Genomic DNA, 24,328 nt, shown 5'->3' on the forward strand with positions numbered 1-24,328 from the left:
GCAGTCCCCGCTGGCAAAGCTCCTCTCTCCTTTCCCCTGCCTATGTTCAGTTTACGTTTTGGGGTCAGAGCCACTGAATGACGTCACTTAAATCATTAACTCCCTGGGATTATAGAGAAGCAAATGGCATGGTTATTTCTTTCCTATATAATGACAATGTAATGGCAAAAAAACACGGCAACAACATCACTGTCATTTTGAGTGCTTTTCCTATTCTTTTGTTCTCCTACCATTTTCTAAAAATTTGTTATTATTTCGTGTTCCACACTGCTATTTCTCTTATAATTGGAGATCAAACTATGAGACGTTGAGACAAAAGAGGAAATCCTTAATATTCTTTTGTCTTTCTGTAAGAAAAAATTATACTTTAAAAATAAAATTATCTGGCCAATTCACTTTTCTAGATTAAAAAGAAATTGTTAGCGTGAGGTTTTTTTGGTAATGTATGAAATAAATAATTGAGTGTTAAAACAAGTATTTTGATAAGGAAAATAATTTGCATCCGTTTTATCACTACTTAAAATCCCATACACGTCTCTGTAAACCAACACCCTGTTAAAATTCACTAGACCACTAAATATTAAAAAAAATAATCTAAGCATCTAAGCTTTACAATTGAAATACTACCCTGTCTTGGAAAAAAAAGATAATTGATTTTTAAAAAAGTTAAATGAACATTATTTATGGCTAGCTGGTACTAATGTCTGATTCCCAGTTGGAATGCATTTTTGGGGGTGAAAAAACATATCTTTAATGTTTTCTTAATTATACCCCAGGGTGGAGTTGGAAATGTGTCAAGAAATAAGAAAACATGAGCATTAATAAGCATACAATGCAATTTAACAGTTCATAAAACAGTAAAATTTAATCCCAGGTTGAGAGATTTATTAAATCTCACTCAGCAAAACGGTTTTGTGGGATGTGTTAGCAAGTGAAAATTAAGTGAAATGATTTCAGGGGCAATAGATTTTATTAGCTGAGGTGGGGAGGAACTAGTTTTGCAAGCCATTTCTTCTTAATTTCATTCACTTGTTATAATTGCCTTGCATGTAGGAGAGCTTTCTCTGAGTAGTACAGGTATGTTGGGTCTTTGGAATTTGTGTGCATAATACTACATTTGTCAGGTATCATCTAACTGAAATATCTTTTGTTGATGATCTTGTGAAGTTCTTTTAATGTTTGCTAAAGATATTTAAATCTCATATAAACGTCTATCTGTTTACAAGATAAAATGACTCCTATTTGTTTTATTGGGGTTTTTTTGTTTGTTTGTTTTCATCTTTTGCATCCATGCTTGGTTTCTGTGTTCTTTATCACACCGGGAAAAGTTAAAGAAAAATTACTTTCTTCAATTTTAATCTCTTGTTCGGGGCCTTCTTGAAAAGTCACTTTATAGGACAGTTTTGAAACTACTTATATTTTGGGGGCATCTGGTCAAGAATATGTAGTGAAGCTTCAAGTAGGGTAATATGTAGCAAATCAAGCTTCAAGTAGTAGCACTATCAGCACCACACTACATGAGAAATTTTGGGGAAAAAAATTTTATCTTACGAGTTATGCTGTTTTGTGGGTTAAAATCACATTTTCCTAACAAGGTCTGACACTTAAAATTTTCTGAGTAGGCAATAGTAGAATCTATAATAAAGAAACTACAGATTTTTATAAATAAATCTTAGCTGATTTTTATATGTAAACTACAATAGTTTCTGTAGTTTTTATCCAGTAATTTCTAAAAGAAACTTTTTAATTTTCTATCAAATGGAACAGACTTTAAGCAAAGTAATAATACTAGCAGTGAGACCTCTCCCGCACTGTAGGTGGTCACCTCTTCTTGATTTCTGAGTGTTGTCAGACTTTTCTGACATCATTGTTCCTATCTTTATATTTCTGAGTTATTCAAAAGAAAAGATGCAGAGTTAGCTTCTCTGAGAAAAATCAGTCTTCAAAGGAAAATAATAAAAAAATGGGCAGAGGTCCATTTCTGTTCACTATACTCACAATGGAAATAACCTAAAACATAAGACTAATACTTGGGGAAAAATGAGAGGCAGGTGGCGGGGAGTTTGGTAGAATAAAAAATGGAAGAGTTTTGTTTGTTTATGAAATATGCCATTTATTCAAGGTTTTGTAATTAATAATTATGTATTGTACATTAAGTTGTCATTAAAGATAAGAGAGAAGAATAAGTAATTATCAAAGGAGAAGTACTGCTTAGCAGGCTAAGGAGATTATGAGACATTTTTGATGGCTTTGAAAGGAGTAAGTATTCCATTGTAAATCCTTACTGTGCAGTGCCTCCTAAATAATGTTACTTTTCCCTAAAGAGGTTATGCTGGGGATGGAATTTGATTAGTCTGTCCTCTTTGTTGTACCTCCAGTATCTACTACTTGCCCATGATGTCAGAGAGCACCTGTTCTTATCCTCCAAATTGTACTATGTCATCTCTGTCCTTCATAAACCTGACTAGAAATAGTCTGGGTATACTGGGGATTCAAAAAACCCCCCACCAAACTCAACAACCTGACTTTGTATTCAGTGTTCTATCCAAGGAATTACTGTTATGTAAGAAATAAAATACAATGTGTAAAAGCCAATGCAAAATTCAGTCCTTTTGGAACATGCCCTGCATTGTGTACTTACGCTCCTTTTGACAAATGGGAAGGCAACATTCTCATTATGTTCTAAAGCGTTGGAGGGACAAGTGCCATAAATACAATCTCGGTGAGAGAATTTTATTGCAGTATGAAATGAGTATGTTAAACCAGTGACCACAGTCGCTCTAAACTAAGTTTATATCAGATGATACTGACTTTCAGTCAGTAACAAATGATGTATTATATGATGAAATAAGTTTCACAGCGAATTAAAGACTTGGTATGAACTGGTTTTAATGTGTTCAAACATTTTCAAGGAGTTTGTTAAAAAAAGTGAAATTGTTTGTTCACTTCCATGTACTTATCTGAATACTTTTGTCATGGTCACCTATGAAACAAATGCAGATATGCGTTTTTGAGCATTTGCATTCAGTTTCATTTCATTCTTGATGCAGCTAATGAAGTCTTGACAAGAACTTAAGCGTCATTTTAATTAATGCATTCTAAAAAGTTTTGTTCATTAATGACCATCAGACAGTAGGCAAAACCCTCTGAACAGTTTGACCTTTCAAATGTAGTTCTACTTATCTCACAAGGGTAAAATTTGACTGACTTAAAGACAGTAAGACAAAGATGATCTTGAAGAGAATAATGAGCTTGTAAGACCCCAGGCTTGCACTACAGGCTCATTGAGGGGGTTTTCTTTAAAGGTCCCGAAGCCTGTTCGGCTTTATTAAAGGAGCCCAGGTTCCTTTTATACCTTGAGAGAGCACACAGGAGATGATGTTATATGGTGACCACATGTCTTTGGTTTTATCTTCTCTGGCCTGCTGTGGCCACTCCACCTCCCCCATCAGGTGGGACTTCTGGCCTACTGGCCACTCTGGGACTGGACTGATTCTCTGGGGCAGCTTATGGGGCAGTGCTCCCCATGTACCAGTGATGGACAGCTGCTCCAGGGCTGACCAAGGAGGCCTCAAGGGGTTGGGGTATGGAGCAAGGCACCATTCCACCTTCGTGAAGTTCGGCCTGTCCTTCTGCCCTACACACACACTTCTTATAACCTATCCTACTCAATGTAATAGTATTATTTGGATAATATGCAGGTAAAGATAACGTAAGAACTAAAAAGTAGTGAAGTATATACATACTTTACTAATCACTGGAAAAAACTCGACTCACTCGATGCTGCTTTATTTAAGTGAACTCTACAATGTCTTCCCTTGAAATTTTTAATGAGTCAATACAGTTTAACACAGAGCTGAATAGAGAATAAGAATATTATGTGCCAAGGTTAATTTTTTACTTCAGTTTTATTTTGCATAGAACATTTTGGTCTAGAACATTTAAAGAACTCTTCAGGTTTTTTAAAGAATTTTTGCAAAATATTTGTCTTCACATGAAAATCTAGATATATTTAATTTATGATGTGTAATTTGATACTAATGACAGCAGTGACTGGTAGATGCAGATTCAGGTCTATCCTTCTGATAGAACAAGGCCTGTCGACTGACAGTATGGTACATGACACTCTTCCATTTTCTTTGATGAAAAAGTAGATTTTGACATGTTTTCTGAATCGTAGAGTCATAGAATATTAAGAGGTTGGAATGGCACTCAAAGATCATCTAGTCCCAACCCTTCTGCCATGGGTAGGACACCTCCCACTGGACCAGGTTGCTCAAGGCCTTATCCAACCTGGCTTTGAACAAAGCCGGGGTTGGGATATCCATAACTTCCTTGGGCAACCTGTTCCATTTTCTCACCACTATCATAATAAAAAATTCTTCCTAATTTCTAACCTGAATTTCCCCTCTTTCAGTTTGTACCTATCACTCCTTGCCTTATCACTACAGTTCCTGAAAAAGAGTCCCTCTCTCGCTTCCCTGTAGGCTCTGTTCAGATACTGGAAGGCTGCTATGAGGTCTCCATGCAACCTTCTCTTCTCCGGGATGGACAGCCTCAACTTTCTCAGCCTGTCTTCGTACTCTTCAATCCTCTTATCAACTTTGTAACTCTCTTCAAGACTTATTCCAACAGTTCCATGTCCTTCGTATGCTAGGGGCACCAGAACTGTGTGCAGTACTCCAGACGGGATCTCAAAAGATCAGAGTAGAGGGGGAAAATCACCTCCTTTGACCTCTGCCCTGACTTTTGATGCAGGCCAGGACATGGTTGGCTTTCTGGGCTGTGAGTGCACACTACCGGTTCATGCTGAGTTTTAACTCTCAAGTTAACATATTTGCTGTGGAAAATCCAGTCTGTTTACGGAATTTCCAATTGTGTTATAGAAGAGTTGTATCTGAATTTAATTCTGAGACAAATTTGGAAGCTGGATACCTTCTTTGACACATATATTTATCTTTTTTTCCTCTTTTGTTTTCCTTCTTTGTTTCAGTTATAAAGGGTTGTTAATGTGCTTTTACTGAACATGACTTAAAGGAATAAAGTCAAGTTCATATACAAAATACACTATAAACCTGCATCATACTTACTAGGAGGTAATCTTCATTCCTTACACTTACCATAAAAAGCATTTTGGAAATATTTATGCAGTTGAATCCTCATAGAGGTAATCCTTGTATTGTTAGGGAGATAATTTAGTTAGTTAATTAAACTGGTTTTTCTTTTTTTGGCCCTCTTCTTTGACTTCTTTTCTGTGGAAAAATTTCCCGACAGTCATTGAAAAAAAATGGTAAAGAGAGCAATTTGAGATCTCGAGTGTCAGATTTGTAAACACAGGAATCTTCTGATCTAGGAAAATAAACTACTAATATTGCAAATAGCTCATTCCAGTCTGGGATCCACACTGGATCAAATATTAAAGGGCAAAAAAAATTTATTAAGCTTCTCTTTTCCATTGTCATATTTCATATGTCACTCAATGTAGAAAATTTCTTTGTGTTTTCAAGTACTTCATGGAGAACCTTTTAAAAAGAAGACCATGTTTCTTCATAGATTTTTATTAGTAATAAATTTAATTAAGGGGAAAAATAATCACATTAGCTTAATTAATGTCTAATTGGAAACCTGAGGATTTTTCCTGCTTTCAAGTTGTTTTTAATTATCTGTATTTGAGTATTTCAAAGTCTTTCCAGATCATGCCTATGTTATAATTCAATTTTTTTTATTGTCTATAGATTATAAAGAACTACAGTTTGTTATAGGAAAAGCTGAAATATGTTTTTTTTCTGTTTGAGAAGTGTTCTATTTCTGATACAGCTCATGAAGAAATACAATTAGCCTAGCAATCCTTCATCTTAATGTTAAACTTGATTACGTGATGGAAATAATATTTTCTAACCTATTTTTGATCTACAGAAATAATTCTGTAGAACTGAGATATGGATCAGAGAAGAGTGGTTCATTAGTACATGAAATTTACTTATAGTTTGATGAAGGTAAATGGAAATGTCATACAAAAACATGGTGGTGGATAAAAGATGCAGAAGCAAGTAATGATTTGATGTTCATTAATGTGGACTCTGCAAGTTTTTTTAACCCTTCCAAGTTAATTAACCACAGAGGTTCCTAAAGCAGTTAGCACATTTGTTGACTCAGATATCAGATCACATTAGCAACTCTTATGTACTGCAAGTCTGAAGATGGTTATGAAGGCCATGATTTTTCTGTTCTGCTAGGCTTTCCTGAATTTTATTTATGTCTTTCACATTTTTTTTTTAAGCAAGTCTTAAGAAACAGGCTTAGATCTCAGGTTGCAGCTGTAGTGCATAAACAGCCCATTTGGTTTCAGAACTTTCAGATGGTTGTCGTCTAACTAACAGCCATACTGAAGGTCACTTAAAATCATACCTCTTCTATCTTACAAAGACAATACAAAAAACTTGGTGAACAAGTAGTTTATCTATTCCATTATATGGGGAAGATTTCTCCTTGGCTGAGACCTAGGCTATAGAGGGTTTCTTCTTCATCAGCTTTGCCCATATAGGTTAGAAACCAGTAAAAACCACTATCTTGCCAACCTTCTGTTCCAACTCCAAGCCCCCAAAACTAAAACCCTCCTTACAATACTGATTAACTGTTTGTTATAGGTTAGAAATCTGAGAGGGGGAATTTTTCTTCCCCCTGCCCCCACTGTAGGAGAGACGGAGTTTGAATGGAAAGGGGGTGCAATTAGCTTTACAAAAGAACCTAACTGGCCAGACTGCATTCCTAACGGCTGGCCCATCAGAGGCTGGGGGAAGAGGGGAGGAGTTTTGGGGGAGGGGTTGGTTGGCTCTTCTCAGAAGAGAGAGGGCAGTTTTGCTGGGGTTCTCTCTCTGGGATGGAGACGGAGGCCTTTGTGTGGGCATTTCTTGGAGAAAAGGCCTGGAAACCGGTCTTTCTGGCTTCTCGTCCTGGTGAGGCCTGACCACCAATCTCGGTCAGCTCGCATGCTGCTTCATGACTCCAGCTGGGATCTACTGGATTTTCATCGGTGAGCTGCGTGCATACTGAGAGAAAAAGTGAGAGTCTTGAGACACCGTCATCTGAGGACAGCAGTGAGTTCCGTGGTGGGTGAACTGTTTTCCTGTCCCCCTTCTTCCATTGGGGGAAGGGTCCCCATTTTTTTCTTTTCGGCTTCTCCCACGACACAAGACCACCCCCCAGACCCCTCTCCCCGTGTGGTGACCACCCCCTACCGCCCCTGCCGACCAACACAGAGAACTGCAGGCTCCAGTAGTCCAACAGCACACCCTGAAGGCCAACACAGAGAACTGCAGGCTCTGCACCTCCAGTGATCCAACAGCGCCCCCTGCCAACCGTGATTAGAACTGCGCTAAAGACAGAGAAGTATTCAGACCTTTTCTTTTGTTTGAAGGGGACTTTTGGGTACAGGACTATTGTCTAGGTTTTTTTGTGTTCTGTTACTGTTCTTGCCAATATACATATATCTTTTAATAAAGGGTTGTTGTTCCTTCTTTTTTCCACACCTCTTCAATTAAAGACCCTTAATTTTGAATTTACAATTGCTGAGAGAGAGGAGTTTGGCCTGTCTCATAACTCATCCTCTTTAGCAAACATTCCAGTCTCTTCAAACTGAGACACTATTACAAGAATGTGTGTGGCAAATAGCAAAGAATCATAGATTAGTTCAGGTTGGAAGGGACTTTAAGGATTTTCTACATCCAACGCCTCTGCCATGGGCAGGGATGCTACCTGCTGGACCAGGTTACTCAGAGCCCTATTCAAACTGACCTTGAACACTTCCAGGGATGGGACATACACAACTTCTTTGGGAAAACAGTTTTGGTGCCTCACAGTGCGTATCACGTGCTTTGACATCTTTGGGTGTGGTTGGGAAGAGAGAAGAAGAAGACCACCTCATACTCTGAGGAGACCCAGGGAGAAACAACAGATTCTTTCTCTAATAATAGAGAGACCGCAGCTCCTACTTTCTTTATACTGGGTCCATCAGAGCCCTTTCACATTGAGATTACAGTACTTCCATGTAATTCGTTATACAGTATTTAGCAAGTAATTTAGCAAGACTCAAAAGTGATTACACAAAAATACATGTGAAAAAGAGAGTCAGATACACCACTCATGGTAAGACAGGAAGTAAAAGAATGAGAGAACAGTACTGAGATGAAATGTGTAGTATCCAACTAAATTTTGGACAAAAATCAAACACAGATTGGTAGTTTTTCTTTATTTGCAATGTATTGTGACTGAAATTGTCTCTGATTAAGTTTTTACCTCTGAGTGCTAAAAAGTTTCTTGTTGCTTGACAGAATCAACTGAAAAACAGACTTGTGATCACAAACATTGTCACCTGACATCTGAATCATCCACATCAATCTCATTCCGTTTTTTTTTTATTTGTTATTATAGAACTACAAATGATACTATCAAGAGCAGTATTTTAGATGAGTTTATCTATATCCAAACAAGTTATCATGGCTACTAAGTAGGATATGAAACCAAAAAACCCTAAACCCATAGTTCAGAAACTGTACCAAGGTATATTTGTGGAGTACAACATAGGTGTTTAACTTTATACAAATTAATTAAAACATTACTAATCTTATTTTCGAATAAGGTTATTTTCTTGTATTATATGTGCTTCAGTGAATAGAAACATTGTAGCAGGTTTCTATCTGAAATACAAGAGCCATTGCTTCTCCTGAATTTTCTCTCTATTCTTCCTCGCAGACTGCTAATGTCTGTTTAGATAAAATAAAGAATTCTAAAAATTTCATTAGGGGCACTTCCTGCCTTGTCTCCAAACAGTCTTTTGCTGAAACATGCAACACTTCTTGGTCCACAATGCATAGTTCCATAGGAAGAGAAAGCAGTATGGACAAAGGTCAGTGAGATGTAAAACTTAGTAAGACCTAAATAACAAGGTTGGACAGCTAGGCCAGTGGCTATCAATTCTTACTGTCTTTCAAAGGAAAGGTAAAGTGACCAACCAAGACGAGACCCCAACCTGCAAATTCAAGGATATACTTTGGATTTTTTCCTGAGTTTTGTGCTGTTTCTTTCTGTAGCAGTAAAATCAACAATAGCAACCAGTTAGATGAGCACAGTATTGAATCACTAAACCAATGTATTTTTTTTAATATATGGTTTTATCTGTCTTTATTCAGTAAAAGCGTTTAAACCTATGTTTAAACTTCTTACAGAAGGCGGGTTGTGGAATTTCATCCTATGTATGTAATTAAGGGAGTTACATTGTAGTAACTAAAAATAAAATAGGGCACTCTACTTCTAGCCAGCTATGAGTTTATGTTGCGTGCATTTTAAAAGAGGTACATCCTCATTTATGTTTATTTCCAGTGAAGCAATATTCATCAATCAAATATGATGAATATTATCAGAATTTGAATTATTTCTAAAACCACAATGATTTTCTTTTAATGCTTCCACTGGAGCAGACTGTCTTGTCATCCTACAGGTTTCCACCTCAGTGGCTTATAGAATTTGACAGAAAGTCATGTTCTGCATCTGGCGTAATGTCCACTTGATTCCTCCTGATGAGTTTTAGCAGTTCTGTGTCCAAATTTATACCTAATTAATCAGTTTATGCTGGTGTTGAACTTCTGATTGTTTCTTTATGGATTTCTTTTGCTAAAGTCCCATAGCAATTTCAATTTTCCTTCATTGGTACAAGGACCACAGTTTTAGAAGTAAAACAGATTAAAAAAAAGTTTTCATTTCTGAGTCAGATTTATGTGTTGTACTTATTGTGTAGTTTATTTAAAAAACTGTTGTCTAGACTCCAACTACTGCCAAGTCTTGCTTCTAGAATGTTAAGCTTTGTATGACGCTTACTCAGCATGTGATTCCATCATTTTGGTATTTTGCTGCCTCCTTGTCAAATATCAGCTTGCCTTAAAAGCACTTTAATGCCTTGAAGATAATGAACAATTTGGCAGCAAAAATATTTTCTGACTGATTTGAAACCCTTGCATAAACTACTTGGTGCCTGACTCATGGAAACCTATTATACTGGCTATTTTAAAATTAGGATTTATTACTTTTTGAATTTCAAAATCTCTCCTTGGAAGAGCCATTTAAATGTGAACGTATATTTTCCTCTTTAACAGTAGCTCATAGGCTATAATGGCAGAATATTTTTGCATTTTTATATTTAGTTTTATTGTAAAGAGCTTTGGGATGCATTTGCATGAAAGGCACTATATGAGCTCATTTTGTATTGCATTGTATTGTGTTGTGACAAGTGCAATAATCTCCAGGTTTCCTATCCATTAAAGAACTAATTTCACAGCTCACTAATTATGTGAATGAGAAGGGGAAATAGGTCCTTTTTCTCTAAGGTATGCTGAGCAGATGGCATAGAATTCATTTTCACCCACTGAATCTAAGGTCCTCTCTTGCTTTAAGGTTCTGAGGCTTGCCTCTGTTTATCAAATAGAACAGGAAAGAGATGCCAGTTTCTTGTACAGCATGACAGTGTGTACTGAGCAGCTGTCTCTGTCCTTTGCTAATACAACATCACTTAGCACATACGTCTAAACAGTCTATTTATTTAGGATGGAACATGAAAACTATTAAAATGAATGTGCATTTCAGTGTAATTCTAACCTTACCTCTGATGTATTGAAGATAGTGGTTAGTTTTGTCCTAGGGATTTAAACTGATATACATTAAAACTTTATTAATGAATCGACGGAGTACCTTTGGGACTCTGTCTGTAGTTTCAAAATAAAAAAAAATTACTTCCTTAGCCTGTACACTTTCCTTCATAGCTAAGGTTTTGCCATCTTTCTAACTGTTTCTTTTTTTTCTGTAGCCTCACCAGTGAAAATAACTCACTTGAATAAAACGTGCATCCAGTGATTTGTATAGTGCTCTAATGCACTGCTTTTTTAAAGTAGCATAAGTCGTCAGACACTAGGGTACTCCTGTGATCCTGAAGAGTAGCTATTTTGGCCCTTGTTTCATCATTAAAAAGAGAAAAGCTGAGACTGAAGGTCCCAACACAACTCATGTACAACTTGACAATAAGGCTACATTTTACAGTGCTACACAAGAAATCAGATAATTTTCTCCCTTTAACACAGTGAGCAGTGCTAATTTGCTGTTTCCTTCTCTCACTGCTGGCCTGTCTCGTGTTTGTTTTGTGTTCATGGTTCTGATGTCATTCTAATTTCAGACGGACGCAGCACTAATGTACGATGCAGTTCATGTGGTGTCAGTGGCTGTCCAGCAGTTCCCACAGATGACCGTCAGTTCACTACAGTGCAATCGCCACAAACCTTGGCGCTTTGGGACCCGCTTTATGAGCCTCATTAAGGAAGTAAGTCACTAATAAAGCATCCTGCTTCTCTGCATTCCCTTCTTCCAATTTCAGTTTTCTTTGTTTTCACTCTATTTGGATTCTGCCTTGTTTTTCATTTTTTTTTTCAGTAGATGGGAATCTCTCATCTTGTTACACATAAACAGTTTAACAAGTGAGCCAGCATTTTTATTTGAAAATGGTTTTCCAGAAGTATTATCTGGAACAAAGAAACTTGAAAGGGTAAATTAACTGCAATATAAATAAAACTTTTGTTTGTAGATAACTGGGGTAGGTGCAGAACATTTGTGGCGTAAAACCCCCCAAAAATGAAACTGCAAACCACAGATTGATTATGAGAAATTCAGCAACTGGCATGAGCTCAAAAGGGTCAAGAATGAATTTTACTTTCTGTTTTAAATTTTTTTTCCCTTCCTTTTCTAGTATGAATTAGTATATGTGGCTTTGGTCTCTTAGTATGCTCTTTGGATACTGATAAATAATGATTTAAAGTAAAGTTAGGAGATTTAGGGTGCTAAAGATGAACACTGTAGAGTAGAGTATTCAAGCCTCTTGTACTGTAAATAACTTCTAATATGGTATTTCTCATTCTAGAGATGAAAAATATTGTGATAGTAGAATTATTTGCAAAGAAATATTTTATAATGGTTCCTTTTAAGATGATAATTTTTTTTTCCACATTGCTTTCTCTACTTTAGTATAGTTTTAGAACTAGATGGACTTTAAGTTATAAAAAAATGAGGATATTGTGCTTTATTAAAAGTAAGGAATGAGCTCTGGGAGGCTGGCTCACTGACCTCAATTTTTGCTGTCTCAGTGTGGTTTCAGGGGAATCAGCATCTTGCAAAAGTAAGCCTTTATTTGAATGAAATTTCTTGACAGAAAAATGAAGTCCAGCATTAATGAAACTGATTGAGGCTTGTGAGGGGGAGGCAATGTAGGGAAGCAGAGGGGAAATACATGCATGAATGATGGAGGAATGAAAACAAACCAGCCTTTTATCTCATTTAATAGAAAAGACTATTGCCTAGCATGGAAGGTGTTTTAAAATTTGCCTGTGAAGACTAAAGGAAAGGTTGACTTAATTAGCAAATAGTGAATACAAAATATTTAAAACAAGAAATCAGCCATAAGGTAAATTATTTACATAAAATGAATAATTAATTCTTCCATTTTGGCAAAGGTAAAATTTGTTCTTTTTCTGGAGAAAAAAAAGGAAGAGGTATTTATTTATAGAAATTGTTTTTTCTTTCTCCATAGGCCCACTGGGAAGGCCTCACAGGCAGGATAACTTTCAACAAAACCAATGGCTTAAGGACAGATTTTGATTTAGATGTTATCAGCCTCAAGGAAGAAGGTCTTGAAAAGGTGTGTAAGACATTTACCTCCAAAGAGGTGGGAAAAAATACAAAAACCCACCCCCTAAAAACATTTACAATGACATTTCATGTGTTACATAAAACAGTATATCTATTCTCCACTTGATATCTGGTTTCAAAGTCTTCTAGTAGAAGCTGTTACCTTGTTGTCTGGAATTACCTCAAACTTAATGAAATAAAATAGCTTAATTTGGGCTATTTTATGTTTTCAGAGGGAACTTTAATTCTCTTCTTGGAATACAAAATTTTTATCTGGAAGTGGTACTAAAAAATTAAGAATTGGTAACCTGACTGGTTTGTCTGTCTTCTGATATTAATTTTTCTTGTACAGAGATGGAGTGAAAGACCAAAGAATTGAGAAGTACTCTTTCTGTGTAGACTAATATTTTCTATATTTGAACTAAAGGCATTGGGAGGCACATACAGATATTTGGCCTGCCTGCATGATGATTTGAAGTCAGATCATCTTTCCTGCAGCCACCTTGCCCTGAAGAGGCAATGCAGGAAGCTACAAGGTCTCACATTGTTGTGATCAGCAGGCAAAAGTTTTGCAACTTGAATCTACCTTGTAGTTTGTACCTAGATGTGGTGTTCAGTGTTCTGTAAGCACTATGTCTTCCTTCATCTTCAGATAAAATTCTATCAGCTATTGCCCCAAGGTGATATTGTGGCAGCAAATAAAAAACATATTTCTTCAAAACTTCTCCCCCCCCACCCCCGACTAGTTTTGGAATATTAGCTCCTGCTGACTAGGAAAATTTGTAAAAGTTCAGAAACCATGAGCTTATCTTGAAACACTTACATAGGTAAAATCCTTTGTGTTGTCCGGTGGGAAACCTCTGATTCAAGAACTATGCTATATTTTAAAATGTTCAGCAATACACTCATAGTAGATTCCTCCTATGAAGTTTTCCATGAAGGGAGCCCTGGAAATCTAAGTGGGGAAAAAAGTATGCTAATGACTAGGTTTAAAAAGTAAATTAGCTTTGTACACAAGTAGAATAGGTGCAATACAACCTGTCTGCCTTACTGGAAGTAGAAATGGAAGAATTGATGTCATGATAATAACTAGCTAAGTCAGTTGTAGCTGAAGGGTCTGCATATAAGCAATAACTGTTGAAAATGAAGAAAGGAAGTCTCTGCATTCTAGAATGGCTTTAGGAATATTAGGTGGTATTTGAGAACCACCACACAACATGAGATTTCTGGAAATCTTAGTCCTCTGAAAATATAGAGACAAAAAAAAAAAAAGCCTACAGAAATTAGAAATATGGAAGACAATAAAATTCAACAGGAAATACAGTACTCTAAAGCATATAAGAGAAAAAAGGAACTTGGGAAACAGTTATATTGAAAGATAAGTAAGAGACAAATAGAAATAGTTGTTAAAGCATATGGATGTTTAAAAACAACAAGCATGTGCTTCAGCCGTTTATACAGAAGTTCATAGAATAGGAAAATACTTTTTCTGTCCTCATAGCTCATTTTGATCATTTCATAAACAGATGTGGTAATATTAATTTTTCACTAAAAGCTGCAGACAGTCTTTGGAAAGAGCAGTAAGAATCAGTACCTGTATTTGAGCAAAATCAGAGCAGTTCCTGTTGGGTGTAATGATACGAGATTAGGAAAAGGAAAATTAAGGTGTATACACCTTCAATTGAATTGCTTAGAAAACATATGGAACCTGTGGCATATTTGACTGAAATAGATGAATCAATACCAATGAATGAATGTTTGTCTTTGAACAAAATTTTATTATTCTGAAAGAATACAAACCTTCTTCTTCAATCCAGGGTGAATTATTAAATTCTGGAACAGGACGCTTACTAGTAGAGAGAGTACATTTTAGCCACCTCTTTTATTTAAAAGAGCTGTCTCAAAGGTGGGGGGGGCTGGTTTGCCCAAGACTGAATTCTGTTAAAGCTATGATGAATCACTCTTCCTTCTCTCAGCCCCTACCTCCTTCCACACGTGCAATTCATCTCTCTACATCACAACCTTTCTCTCCTGCTTTCTGCTACTGTCTCCTCCTCTCCCTTCTTCCTTCCTCTACCATTCCTTCCTCTCTTCTGTCACACCCTCCCTGCCTGTTTCCCTTTCCATATAATCCCTGTCCCCTTGTACCTCTTATCTCTTTCCACCCCCTTTCTCTCTCTTTAATTCTTCCTTCAGGAACGTTTCCACATCTTTATCTTGTATGTTCCCAATGTTCTTTCCTTACCACAGTCTTCTCAGGCCTCTCTCTCTGTGTTATTAGAGTTCCTCTTTCCTTCTGTCCATCCTTCCTCTTATAGGATGAGAGAAGATGGGGAGATAAGAATTATATGTGTCATAATGTATGTCATGTTTCCATATTGTAATTTATGCAGTTATTATTTCATTTAACCTCTTTCTCAACATGGGGGAACAATCCCTTCTGTGAGGACAACAGCTCAACTGAACAATTTTAGGTGTAATCCATGAGGGCAAAAGTATTCATGGAAGGGAGAGAAAAGAGTTATGAAGAATTGCTAGAAGACCTAATTTTTTTTAACTTTGGTTTTGTTAAAATACATGCTACATAAATTGCCTGCTTAGTATAATGGGGAATGACCTAAATCATGTGTTTTAAATGCAATGACTGCTGAAGACAGTGACAACAGAAAAACTGCTCATTGATTCAAAAAAGATGTCATGCGTGATCCCAGATTTTACATAAGATACTTGTTCCTGAAACTCCTGAATGAGAGGTGATAATTGAGCATCAGTCAATAAGAAGTATGTGTTTACAAATAAAAATTCATGTCTGACAAAAATGATAGCTCCTTGTAAAATGGAAATGACAAAATTAAGAGATGATTGGAATGCTGCTAATGTAATGTACCACGGAATTTGATTACAGTCACTCTGGACACACTGAAACTATTTATGATTAACACAGTGAAAATCTAAAACTGTGGCACTCCAGGATAATAAATTATAATTTAAATTGCAGTCAATCAGTCTGAGGCTGCATTGTGAGGAAAATTATTTTATACTTCAAGGAGATAACAAATACCTGAATTTAGTACCACTTTTGATATGAAAATTTGTCACTGAAGAAGAATTACATTTCCTGAATAGAAATGTACAACTGGCTTGAAGCCTTGCTCAGGAACCTTCAAATAGGATGAAAACTAATTGTAATTTGTTGTTAAGAGTATCAGTGTAAGACCTTGTTTTATTTTATATCTTTAATAATGACCTGGATCTATGGGATCCAGAAGTATTGCTATTAACATTATATTTGGCAAAGAAGACAGGAATATAAATATTTCTGAAGAAAGTAAAATAAATTAAGCAATTTGCAATTGAAAAAAATGTTGATAACACAGGAATGTTTCTGCTTCTTCTAAGCAATGTTTACACAGAGTCAAGGCCTTCTTGGCCTGCATAGCTACAAAGTGGTCCTGTGTGGGGATGTCCAACCGGGTGGGAATGCCTGGTTTTGAAGGATTGCAATAACTTGATAGTTACCCAATAGTTAAATATATGGAAGATTGGATACAAGTTTTTAACCATTAACATGCAGTTAAGAAATTGTATTCCCTGTCCTTGAGGACCACCACAATTACCATGTTACAGAATAATCTCTGATATTCAATGATAAGTGTAGCTCTTGGAATTGTTTTAACTTAAATGAGATGACTCTTGATTAAGCTAATTCTATGTATCATAGAGATGCTTCATCTCACTGTGGAGCACAATGTTAACTGCATGGGAACACATGTTTTGGATCCTGTGCTATCGATATTAAGTGTCAAAAATTTCAGATTGACATGGTCATGCCAGAATAGGCTAGCTGTTCAAGGGAATTGAAAAGAAGAATAGGAGACTGAGGGCTTGACAGCCTCTCTGGAGCTGTATTTACCCTGTGAACATTCTCTTTAACGTGTGTATACGAATACCTGTTTCACTTTCTAGGAAAATTTTATAGAATCATAGAATCAACTGGGTTGGAAAAGACCTCTGAGATCATCAAGTCCAACCCATGACCTGACACCACCCTGTCAACTAGACCATGGCACTAAATGCCACATCCAGTCTCATCTTAAATACCTCCAGGGACGGTGACTGCACCACCTCCCTGGACAGCCCATTCCAATGTCTGATTATTCTCTCTGAAAAAAATTTCTTTCTAATATCCAACCTAAACCTCCCCTGACACAGTTTAAAACCTTGCCCTCTTGTCCTACTGTTGGTTGCCTCGGAGAAGAGACCAATGCCCACCTGGCTGCAACTTCCTTTCAGGTCATTGTAGAAAGTGATGAGGTCTCGCCTGAGCCTCCTCCAGGCTAAGCCACCCCAGCTCCCTCAGCCTCTCCTCACATGACTTGTGCTCAAGCCCCTCCACCAGCCTCGTTGCTCTTCTCTGGACTTTCTCCAGCACCTCAATATCCTTCCTGAACTGAGGGGCCCAGAACTGGACACAGGACTCAAGGTGTGGCCTCACCAGTGCTGAGTACAGAGGAAGAATCACTTCCCTGGTCCTGCTGGCCACACTGTTCCTGATCCAGGCCAGGATGCCATTGGCCTTCTTGGCCACCTGAGCAGACTGATGGCTTATGTTCAGCTTCCTGTCAATCCAAACTCCCAGGTCCCTTTCTGCCTACATGGGGTTGCTGTGACCAAAGTGCAGGACCTGGCACTTGGCCTTGTTGAACTTCATCCTGTTGGAATCAGACCATCTCTCCAGCTTGTCCAGGTCCCTCTGAAGAGCCCTCCTGCCTTCCAGCTGATTGACATTCCCCCCCAACATGGTGTCATCTGCAAATTTGCTAATGATGGACTCAATCCCCTCATCCAGATCATCAATGAAGATACTAAACAGAACTGGGTCCAACACTGATCCCTGGGGGACACCACTAGTGACTGGCTGCCAACTGGATGCAGCCCCGTTCACCACCACTCTCTGGGCCCAGCCCTCCAGCCAGTTCCTAACCCAGCACAGAGTGCCCCTGCCCAAGCCGTGGGCTGCCAGCTTTTTCAGGAGTGTGCTATGGGAGATGGTGTCAAAGGCTTTGCTGAAGTCCAGGTAGACACATCCACAGCCTTCTCCTCATCCACCAGGCGGGTCACCTGATTGTGAAAGGCAATCAAGTTGGTCAGGCAGGACCTGCCCTTCCTAAACCCGTGCTGGCTGGGTCTGATCCTTTGTCTGTCCTGTAGCTGTTGTGTGATTGCTCTTAGGATGATCTGCTCCATAACCTTGCCAGGCACTGAGGTCAGGCTGAGAGGCCTGTAGTTTTCCAGTCGTCCTTGCAGCCCTTTTTGGTACCCATGCTGCATGCATTGTTGTACTTGCACTTCTACTGGACTACTGATTTCACTTCTAACTTTGTCTTTTCACCCTAAGGTTCATATCTGGAGAGCCTGGTTTCAAACCTAGTTTAAAGCCCTCCTGATAAACCCCGACAACTTATGGGCTATAGTCCTTTTGCCCTTGCTAGATAGACGAAGCCCATCTGATTTGAGGAGACTAGGTACCATAGAATTAGCCACATGGTCAAAAAAACCAAAAGTCTGCTAGCGGCAATAATCCTTTAGCCACCTATTGATGAATTTTCCTACTCCTCTCCTCATTCATCCCTGCCACTGCAAGAACTGAAGTGAACACCACCTGTGCTCCTGTCCCATTAACTAATCCATCCAGACCCTTGAAGTCCTTTTTAATTAACCTGATGCCTCTTTCATTAATGTCATCACTGCCAGCCTGGACCACCAGCAGTGGATAATAATCAGAGGGCCGGATTAGCTCAGGGAGTCTTCTACTAATATCCCTCACCTGAGCCCCAGAAGGCAGTAGACTTCCCTGTGGGATGGGTCTGGTTGGCATATAGGGCCCTCAGTTCCCCTCAGAAGGGGGGACTACTCCAACTACACTTCTTTTTTTCTTTATAGCTGTGTTTGTGATCTGTCTGATAGACAGGGTGCAGCGGGGAGACCCTCCAGACAGATCGTCTTCTTGAGTGCCCTCTGCCTGACTCTCTGTGTCCAGGGCCTCATACCTGTTCTTTAAGGGAACCATGGGAGGTGATAGGGGTCAGGAAAGGATTCTTCTACCTCTTTGATCAGGGACCTGTTTCCATTCCTCCCCATCTACTTGGTTTGCTCCATCTTCCTGATGGCAGGAGAGCCAGGGCTTCACCCTCTCCTGCTGGACTTCTTTTGGGGTTGAAAGAGTATGACTGCAGCAGTCTATTTCCCTTTCACTCTTCCTAATACTTCCTAGCCTCTCCTCTTCTTCCTTGAGCTCTGCCACCAGGCACAGCAGATCGTTCACCTGCTCGCATTGTATGCAGGCGTCTCTCACACTGTCCTCTGGTACTAACGTCAGGCTCAGATAGTCTGTACAGCCAGTGACCTGAACAGCTGTGTCCTTCTTGGGGAGTTCTGTCTCTGAAACAAACTTTGAAAGTTTATTTAAAATGAATGTAATGCACTAAAGTAACTTGTTTGAATTGCAGTTATATGTAATATAACTACATTTTTGGTATTTAAAATTTTCTAGTGAAAACACATAAACAACTCTAATCTGTTCAGAAGACTACTTAAAAATTAAAATATTGTGTTGAAACAAATAGAAATTAATTAATTTGTTGCACTATTCATGCACAGTTTTTTTATAAGAAGTAGCTTTGAAAATGTGTGTGTGATTTGGGAGCTATACATATCAGTGACATATCAGAATCTGTGGTGTAAATTGCTGAGTTTGAGCTCATCAATAAAAATAAACCAAAAAATGCCTAATTTTGAACATCTGATTTTGTTCCATTTCTTAGATTTTTGATTCACAAAAGCAACAATAAAAATACGGTTAATCTAATTCAGAAAAATAATTCATCAATTTATCAAGACAGAAGTTTGTTTTTAAAGTTATACTGTTGATAGTTCTTATAAATCTGCATGGATGTAGTTAGATAAAATCCAAATTCTAACAGTTGATATTCTTTTGTTTATGGCTGTGGCTATGTTAAAAAGTAGGAGAGGAAGTATTTTAGTTAGCAGTGTTTTAGCCTTTGTCAAGTTAAATTTGAATGTGAATACGAGCTTGAATAAAGCACGTGATTTAATGAATTTTGGATTTGAAATTGATCATATAAGTTGATGATGTTTCCCAGGAAACTTTTGTGCTACTCGTGTACCTGAAGTTATATCTCATAGAGGACATTAGTCCAGCTTCGATTATGTAGGGACAGGCTCAAGTTCCAGTCTTTGTAATTTCTTGTTATTCTACTCTAGTTTGGACATTGTTCAATAAAGCTGAACATTTTGGGTTTCCTAAAAAACCTTTTAATTCACCAATTAAAATGATATTAAAACAGTAAATGAAGGAGAGTTTTTTTGGTACTAAGTCTCGATTTCAATACTTTAAAATGGTGAGTTAGATGTTATTTTTTCCAATTGTATTTCTGAGACACAAATTGCATTATCTTCTTTCATCAATTTATGAGATACTGAATGGCCAAGTTCAAAGATCGACCTCTTGGAACTGAGTGTTAAGCAAAGAAGAAAGATAAAATATTGATTTCCATAGAACAGAAAATTGTAAAAAAAGAAAGCAAATTTATCTTTTCTCTATTACAGCACCTGCTGATTCAGGGTCAGTCTCAGTACTAGAAATAGAACTCTTTTCATTTAACCCTCACAACATTACGTTCTAAATTTACTTTACAGTCCTACAGCAACAAATCACTTTAAAGTATACGAACAGTTTCTCAGGAGTCACTTTGAAAGATTATAAAAAAAATTCTGTGTTTTTATATATACATCTATACATACATATATATTCACAATCAAACATCACATAAAATTTATTTTTTGTCAAGATTTAGTTTTAAAATATCTTTATCTTCTATTATGGGTATTGTATAGTATTTGAAGTGAAGTTTAAAATCCTATCTAAAAACAAAACAAAACCCATTTGTATGGCTTTTTAGACAATGGAGTAATACAAACATTCTGATTTCTAAAATGGATAGTTATATTTACTGCTTGACCATTTTAATTGTGTAGTGATGAAATTGTAGATAAATTATGTAATCATTACTTTTTACTTAGTATGTGAGTCTGTCTCTGACCTGAATCTTAAAACATAACCCTGGATATTCTTACTTAGATAAAAATCCTATTGACTTTATTTCGATGTATAAAATGTCAAAATACTTATATACTGAAGATTTATCTGTAAGTAAATTGTTATTGCACTAACCTTCATCATTATATTTTCCAAAACCCATGTTTTTGTCCTGCTGTTCTCTCTGATCAAGAAAAAGAGTAAATTCCTTTGTAGAGACAATGCTTTCTGCACTGCAAATGAATTTCTGCCTGTTAAGCTATTTTCAGATGTGATTTATCTTGAGGAATGAAAATTAAATGGAAAATTAAGTGTTCAGAGTAGCTTTAGATATTCTATATGTCATTCTTACACTTAATGTCACACTTCACGAAATATAATTTGAGGTATTGGTAATCATATTTTAAATAAGCAGACTTTAAATTCAGTGACAGAGAAAAATGGAGTAGAGTTTAATAATAAATATTAGCAATCATTTCTTTCCCTGTAGCAATTTGTTTTTCCTTACAGTGTTCTTTTCTAGATGCTGATATGTAACTAATTGGCAATTTACACAGTAATTTACTGATTTACAGGTTGGAACTTGGGATCCATTGAGTGGCCTTAACATGACAGAGAATCAGAAAGGAAAACCAGCAAACATCACAGATTCCCTGTCCAATCGCTCTTTAATTGTTACTACCATCTTGGTAAGCAATTATATTTGCTTTTCCAGAAATACAATTGTGAAGAAAAGCTAATAGAATATGATATACTAATTGCAATAGTAATGAACAGTCTGTAGTATGAATTACTGTAGTATGAGTCTGTAATATGAGTTACTGTGTCATGAATGACCTCCAGTTAATCTATTCATGGATATTTACTCTCATCTAAGTTGCAAGCAAGTTATACCAATTTTAGAGTTACATTAGTTGATTAGTAATTTCACTTTTCTTATTATTGACTAAAATGTTTAGTTCTTTACAAATCTATTTAGTTCAGCAGCATACGAGAAGACAAAAGGTATTTGTTTAAAAGTGTGTTTTGTCTGTTAGCTTAACAATACTACCCAGCTTTTTATTTATTGCTTTTGTTTACTGTTCTAACACTATGATATTCTCAAAAGAAAGTACAAAATATTTAACATTTATTTAACGTTGTTATTGCTTGATTATTGAGTTGAAATTTTTAATCATCCAGAAATTTAGTTGAGCTATCATTTGAACTAGACCAGAAGAAACATTTTAAGTAATTTCTTTTTCATTTCCATTGTTAGCAAATTCACAGTAGTGAATGAAGTATCTTTTACTTATAATTACATATATTTTTTATGTAAAAATGTATTTATTAATTTCCACACAATAATTTTGAAATAGTAATTTTAATTTCAATACAAATGAAAAACTCTCCAGAATTGTGTCTGCTTTTTTTGTCTGCTGCCACCATTATCGTGAATTTGCAGATATAAAAAAAAAAAAAATCCCTTCCCAACAGTTGCATACTTTGTTAAGAAGGTTTTACTTACTAACATATATTTTGACGTTTCAATCTAGAATGAATTTTTTATAGGTACATAGATACAAATGTCAGTGGTTTTTAACTTTTTATGTAAGATAAGTTGATAATTTCATCCAGTGGGTAACTTTTTCATTGCTTATAAGGTGTCTTTACAAATTATAGAAATAATAGAAAATCTTCTGAAATACTTTGTTCCATTTATTCCACTAATTGAAAAATATATAAATTGGAATACAACTATCTCGCTTTCAAACATAAGTTCTTGTTATGCTACAGCCAGTGCAGTTTTACTACAATTTTCTCTTACACTATTAATTACACATACTGCTGTTACATTGTATCCACATAACCTGCCCAGGACTTTTCTTGGTGCTGTTCACTGATATATAAGTACTTCACATTTATCCTAACTGCTCCTAGAATTACTGTTTTACAGAATATTGTCCTATCTCTGCCAGTGACCTGTTCCCTTCATTATTCAGTAATCAACCAGCCTTTGTACCTTCTACACACTTCAATAGCAATCACCGTACACTTGATTCCAGATCAGTGATAGCAACACTGGGACAAGGATCAATCCCTGCAAGATTACATAAGAAACACTCAAAAACTTAGGGTGTTTCAAGTTTGTTTTTGTTTTAATATCTATCTATTGAAGAGGTTTGAGTTAATACACTCTATGTATCATATTGCTTTTGTATGGTGATACCTGAGCTTGCATGATTTTGTTTGAAATAGCTAGCTCGGGAGAAGGTAAACTGCACAAATGTAAAGAGCAGTCCTTCCAGTGAACACTGAGTTTGGCCTGGTAAAGCTCATAAAAGTAGATTGCTGAGATTTAAGAGAGTAGCTACTTTTGGTTAGTAGTCTTTTTTAAGTATCTGTCCTCTTCACATGTATCTAAATAATAGAATAAATAAAAGAAATATGAGGGCTTTAAATTGTTGTTATGAGTTGCTCATTTGTAGCTGCCTTTAAAACTGCAGTAATTGTTCAGTAAAAGTTTTCGTAATTGCAACAACTCTTTTCAACTATGAAGACTGGTACTCAGAATAGGTGCTACATATTGTAAGAGCTGTACTCAAAATAGTAAGAGGGACCAAAAACATTTCTGGTGCAGAAAGCATATGTACTAGCTTAATTTTGTAGCTCTACTTTTTTTGTGCTTAACAAATACTTTTCTTTAGGACAGAAAGCATGTTACTGAATATTCATTTTGTAGCAATGCAAGGGAACAATAAAATGCTAAAGCTCCTAGAAACATGTTTTCTTCATCATCGCTTTCCTTTACTGTTCTTTTTTAGCCTGGAAAATATTGCTTAACCACCCCTCCAAAAAAACCAAACAAAACAACAAAAAAAGGCAATTCTCTCCTTTAAGCTGCTCATGTGATATTTCTATGCCGGTTTCTTTCACTTTAAGAATTCCCCACAATAGTCTATAGTATACTGGCAGCTGTGGAGCCTTAATTATTTTTCTCTGTAGTTTGTTTTAATGCTCATTTTTCATTTAAAGATTCCAGTCTTTCTTTTATTTTTAATTTTGTTTCTGAAATTTGGAACCATATTTTTTTCCTTCTATATACTGTAGTCATTAAGATCTTTACAGCTGCGAGTAAGCATGCTCTGCATTTTCAGTGATGGTTGAGACTACTGGACATGAAAATCTATTGATGGGCAAAATAATAAAAAATAAACTGTGATTCATAAATTCATCTACTCCAAGTAGGGACAGAACTATGTGCTCTTTTTTTTCCCTTGAATTCTGCATAATGAATTTTATAGGTAATTATATGAAAGATTATTCCTTGGTTTATGAGCAATTCAGTGGCTCTGTTCTGAAAAGGGGTAGGGGGTCTCAGAACTTCATAATTTCTCAGAAGTCTACTTACATGCAGTTTTGTGCAGAAACGTCTGTTTTCTGAGTTCTGGTCCCCTAACATCCCCAAGTAATGATTGAACATGTCTGATAGATGGATAGTAAATTTTT

General features: G+C 36.6%; 1 protein-coding gene across 1 annotated transcript in view; it reads left to right on the forward strand.

Moving 5' to 3' along the window:
• Positions 1–24,328, forward strand: part of LOC127466854 (glutamate receptor ionotropic, kainate 2) — a 246,679-nt gene that overhangs the window by 195,935 nt on the left and 26,416 nt on the right. Inside the window, exons 8-10 of the mRNA XM_051778199.1 lie at positions 11,219–11,362; positions 12,623–12,730; positions 21,415–21,528. Coding sequence (XP_051634159.1) covers positions 11,219–11,362; positions 12,623–12,730; positions 21,415–21,528 — 366 coding nt within the window. The remainder of the gene's footprint in view (positions 1–11,218; positions 11,363–12,622; positions 12,731–21,414; positions 21,529–24,328) is intronic.

This window comes from Manacus candei, unplaced genomic scaffold (genome assembly GCF_025592945.1).
Source record: "Manacus candei isolate 608988 ecotype Guabito, Panama unplaced genomic scaffold, ASM2559294v1 h1tg000011l, whole genome shotgun sequence".
Lineage (NCBI taxonomy): Eukaryota > Metazoa > Chordata > Aves > Passeriformes > Pipridae > Manacus > Manacus candei.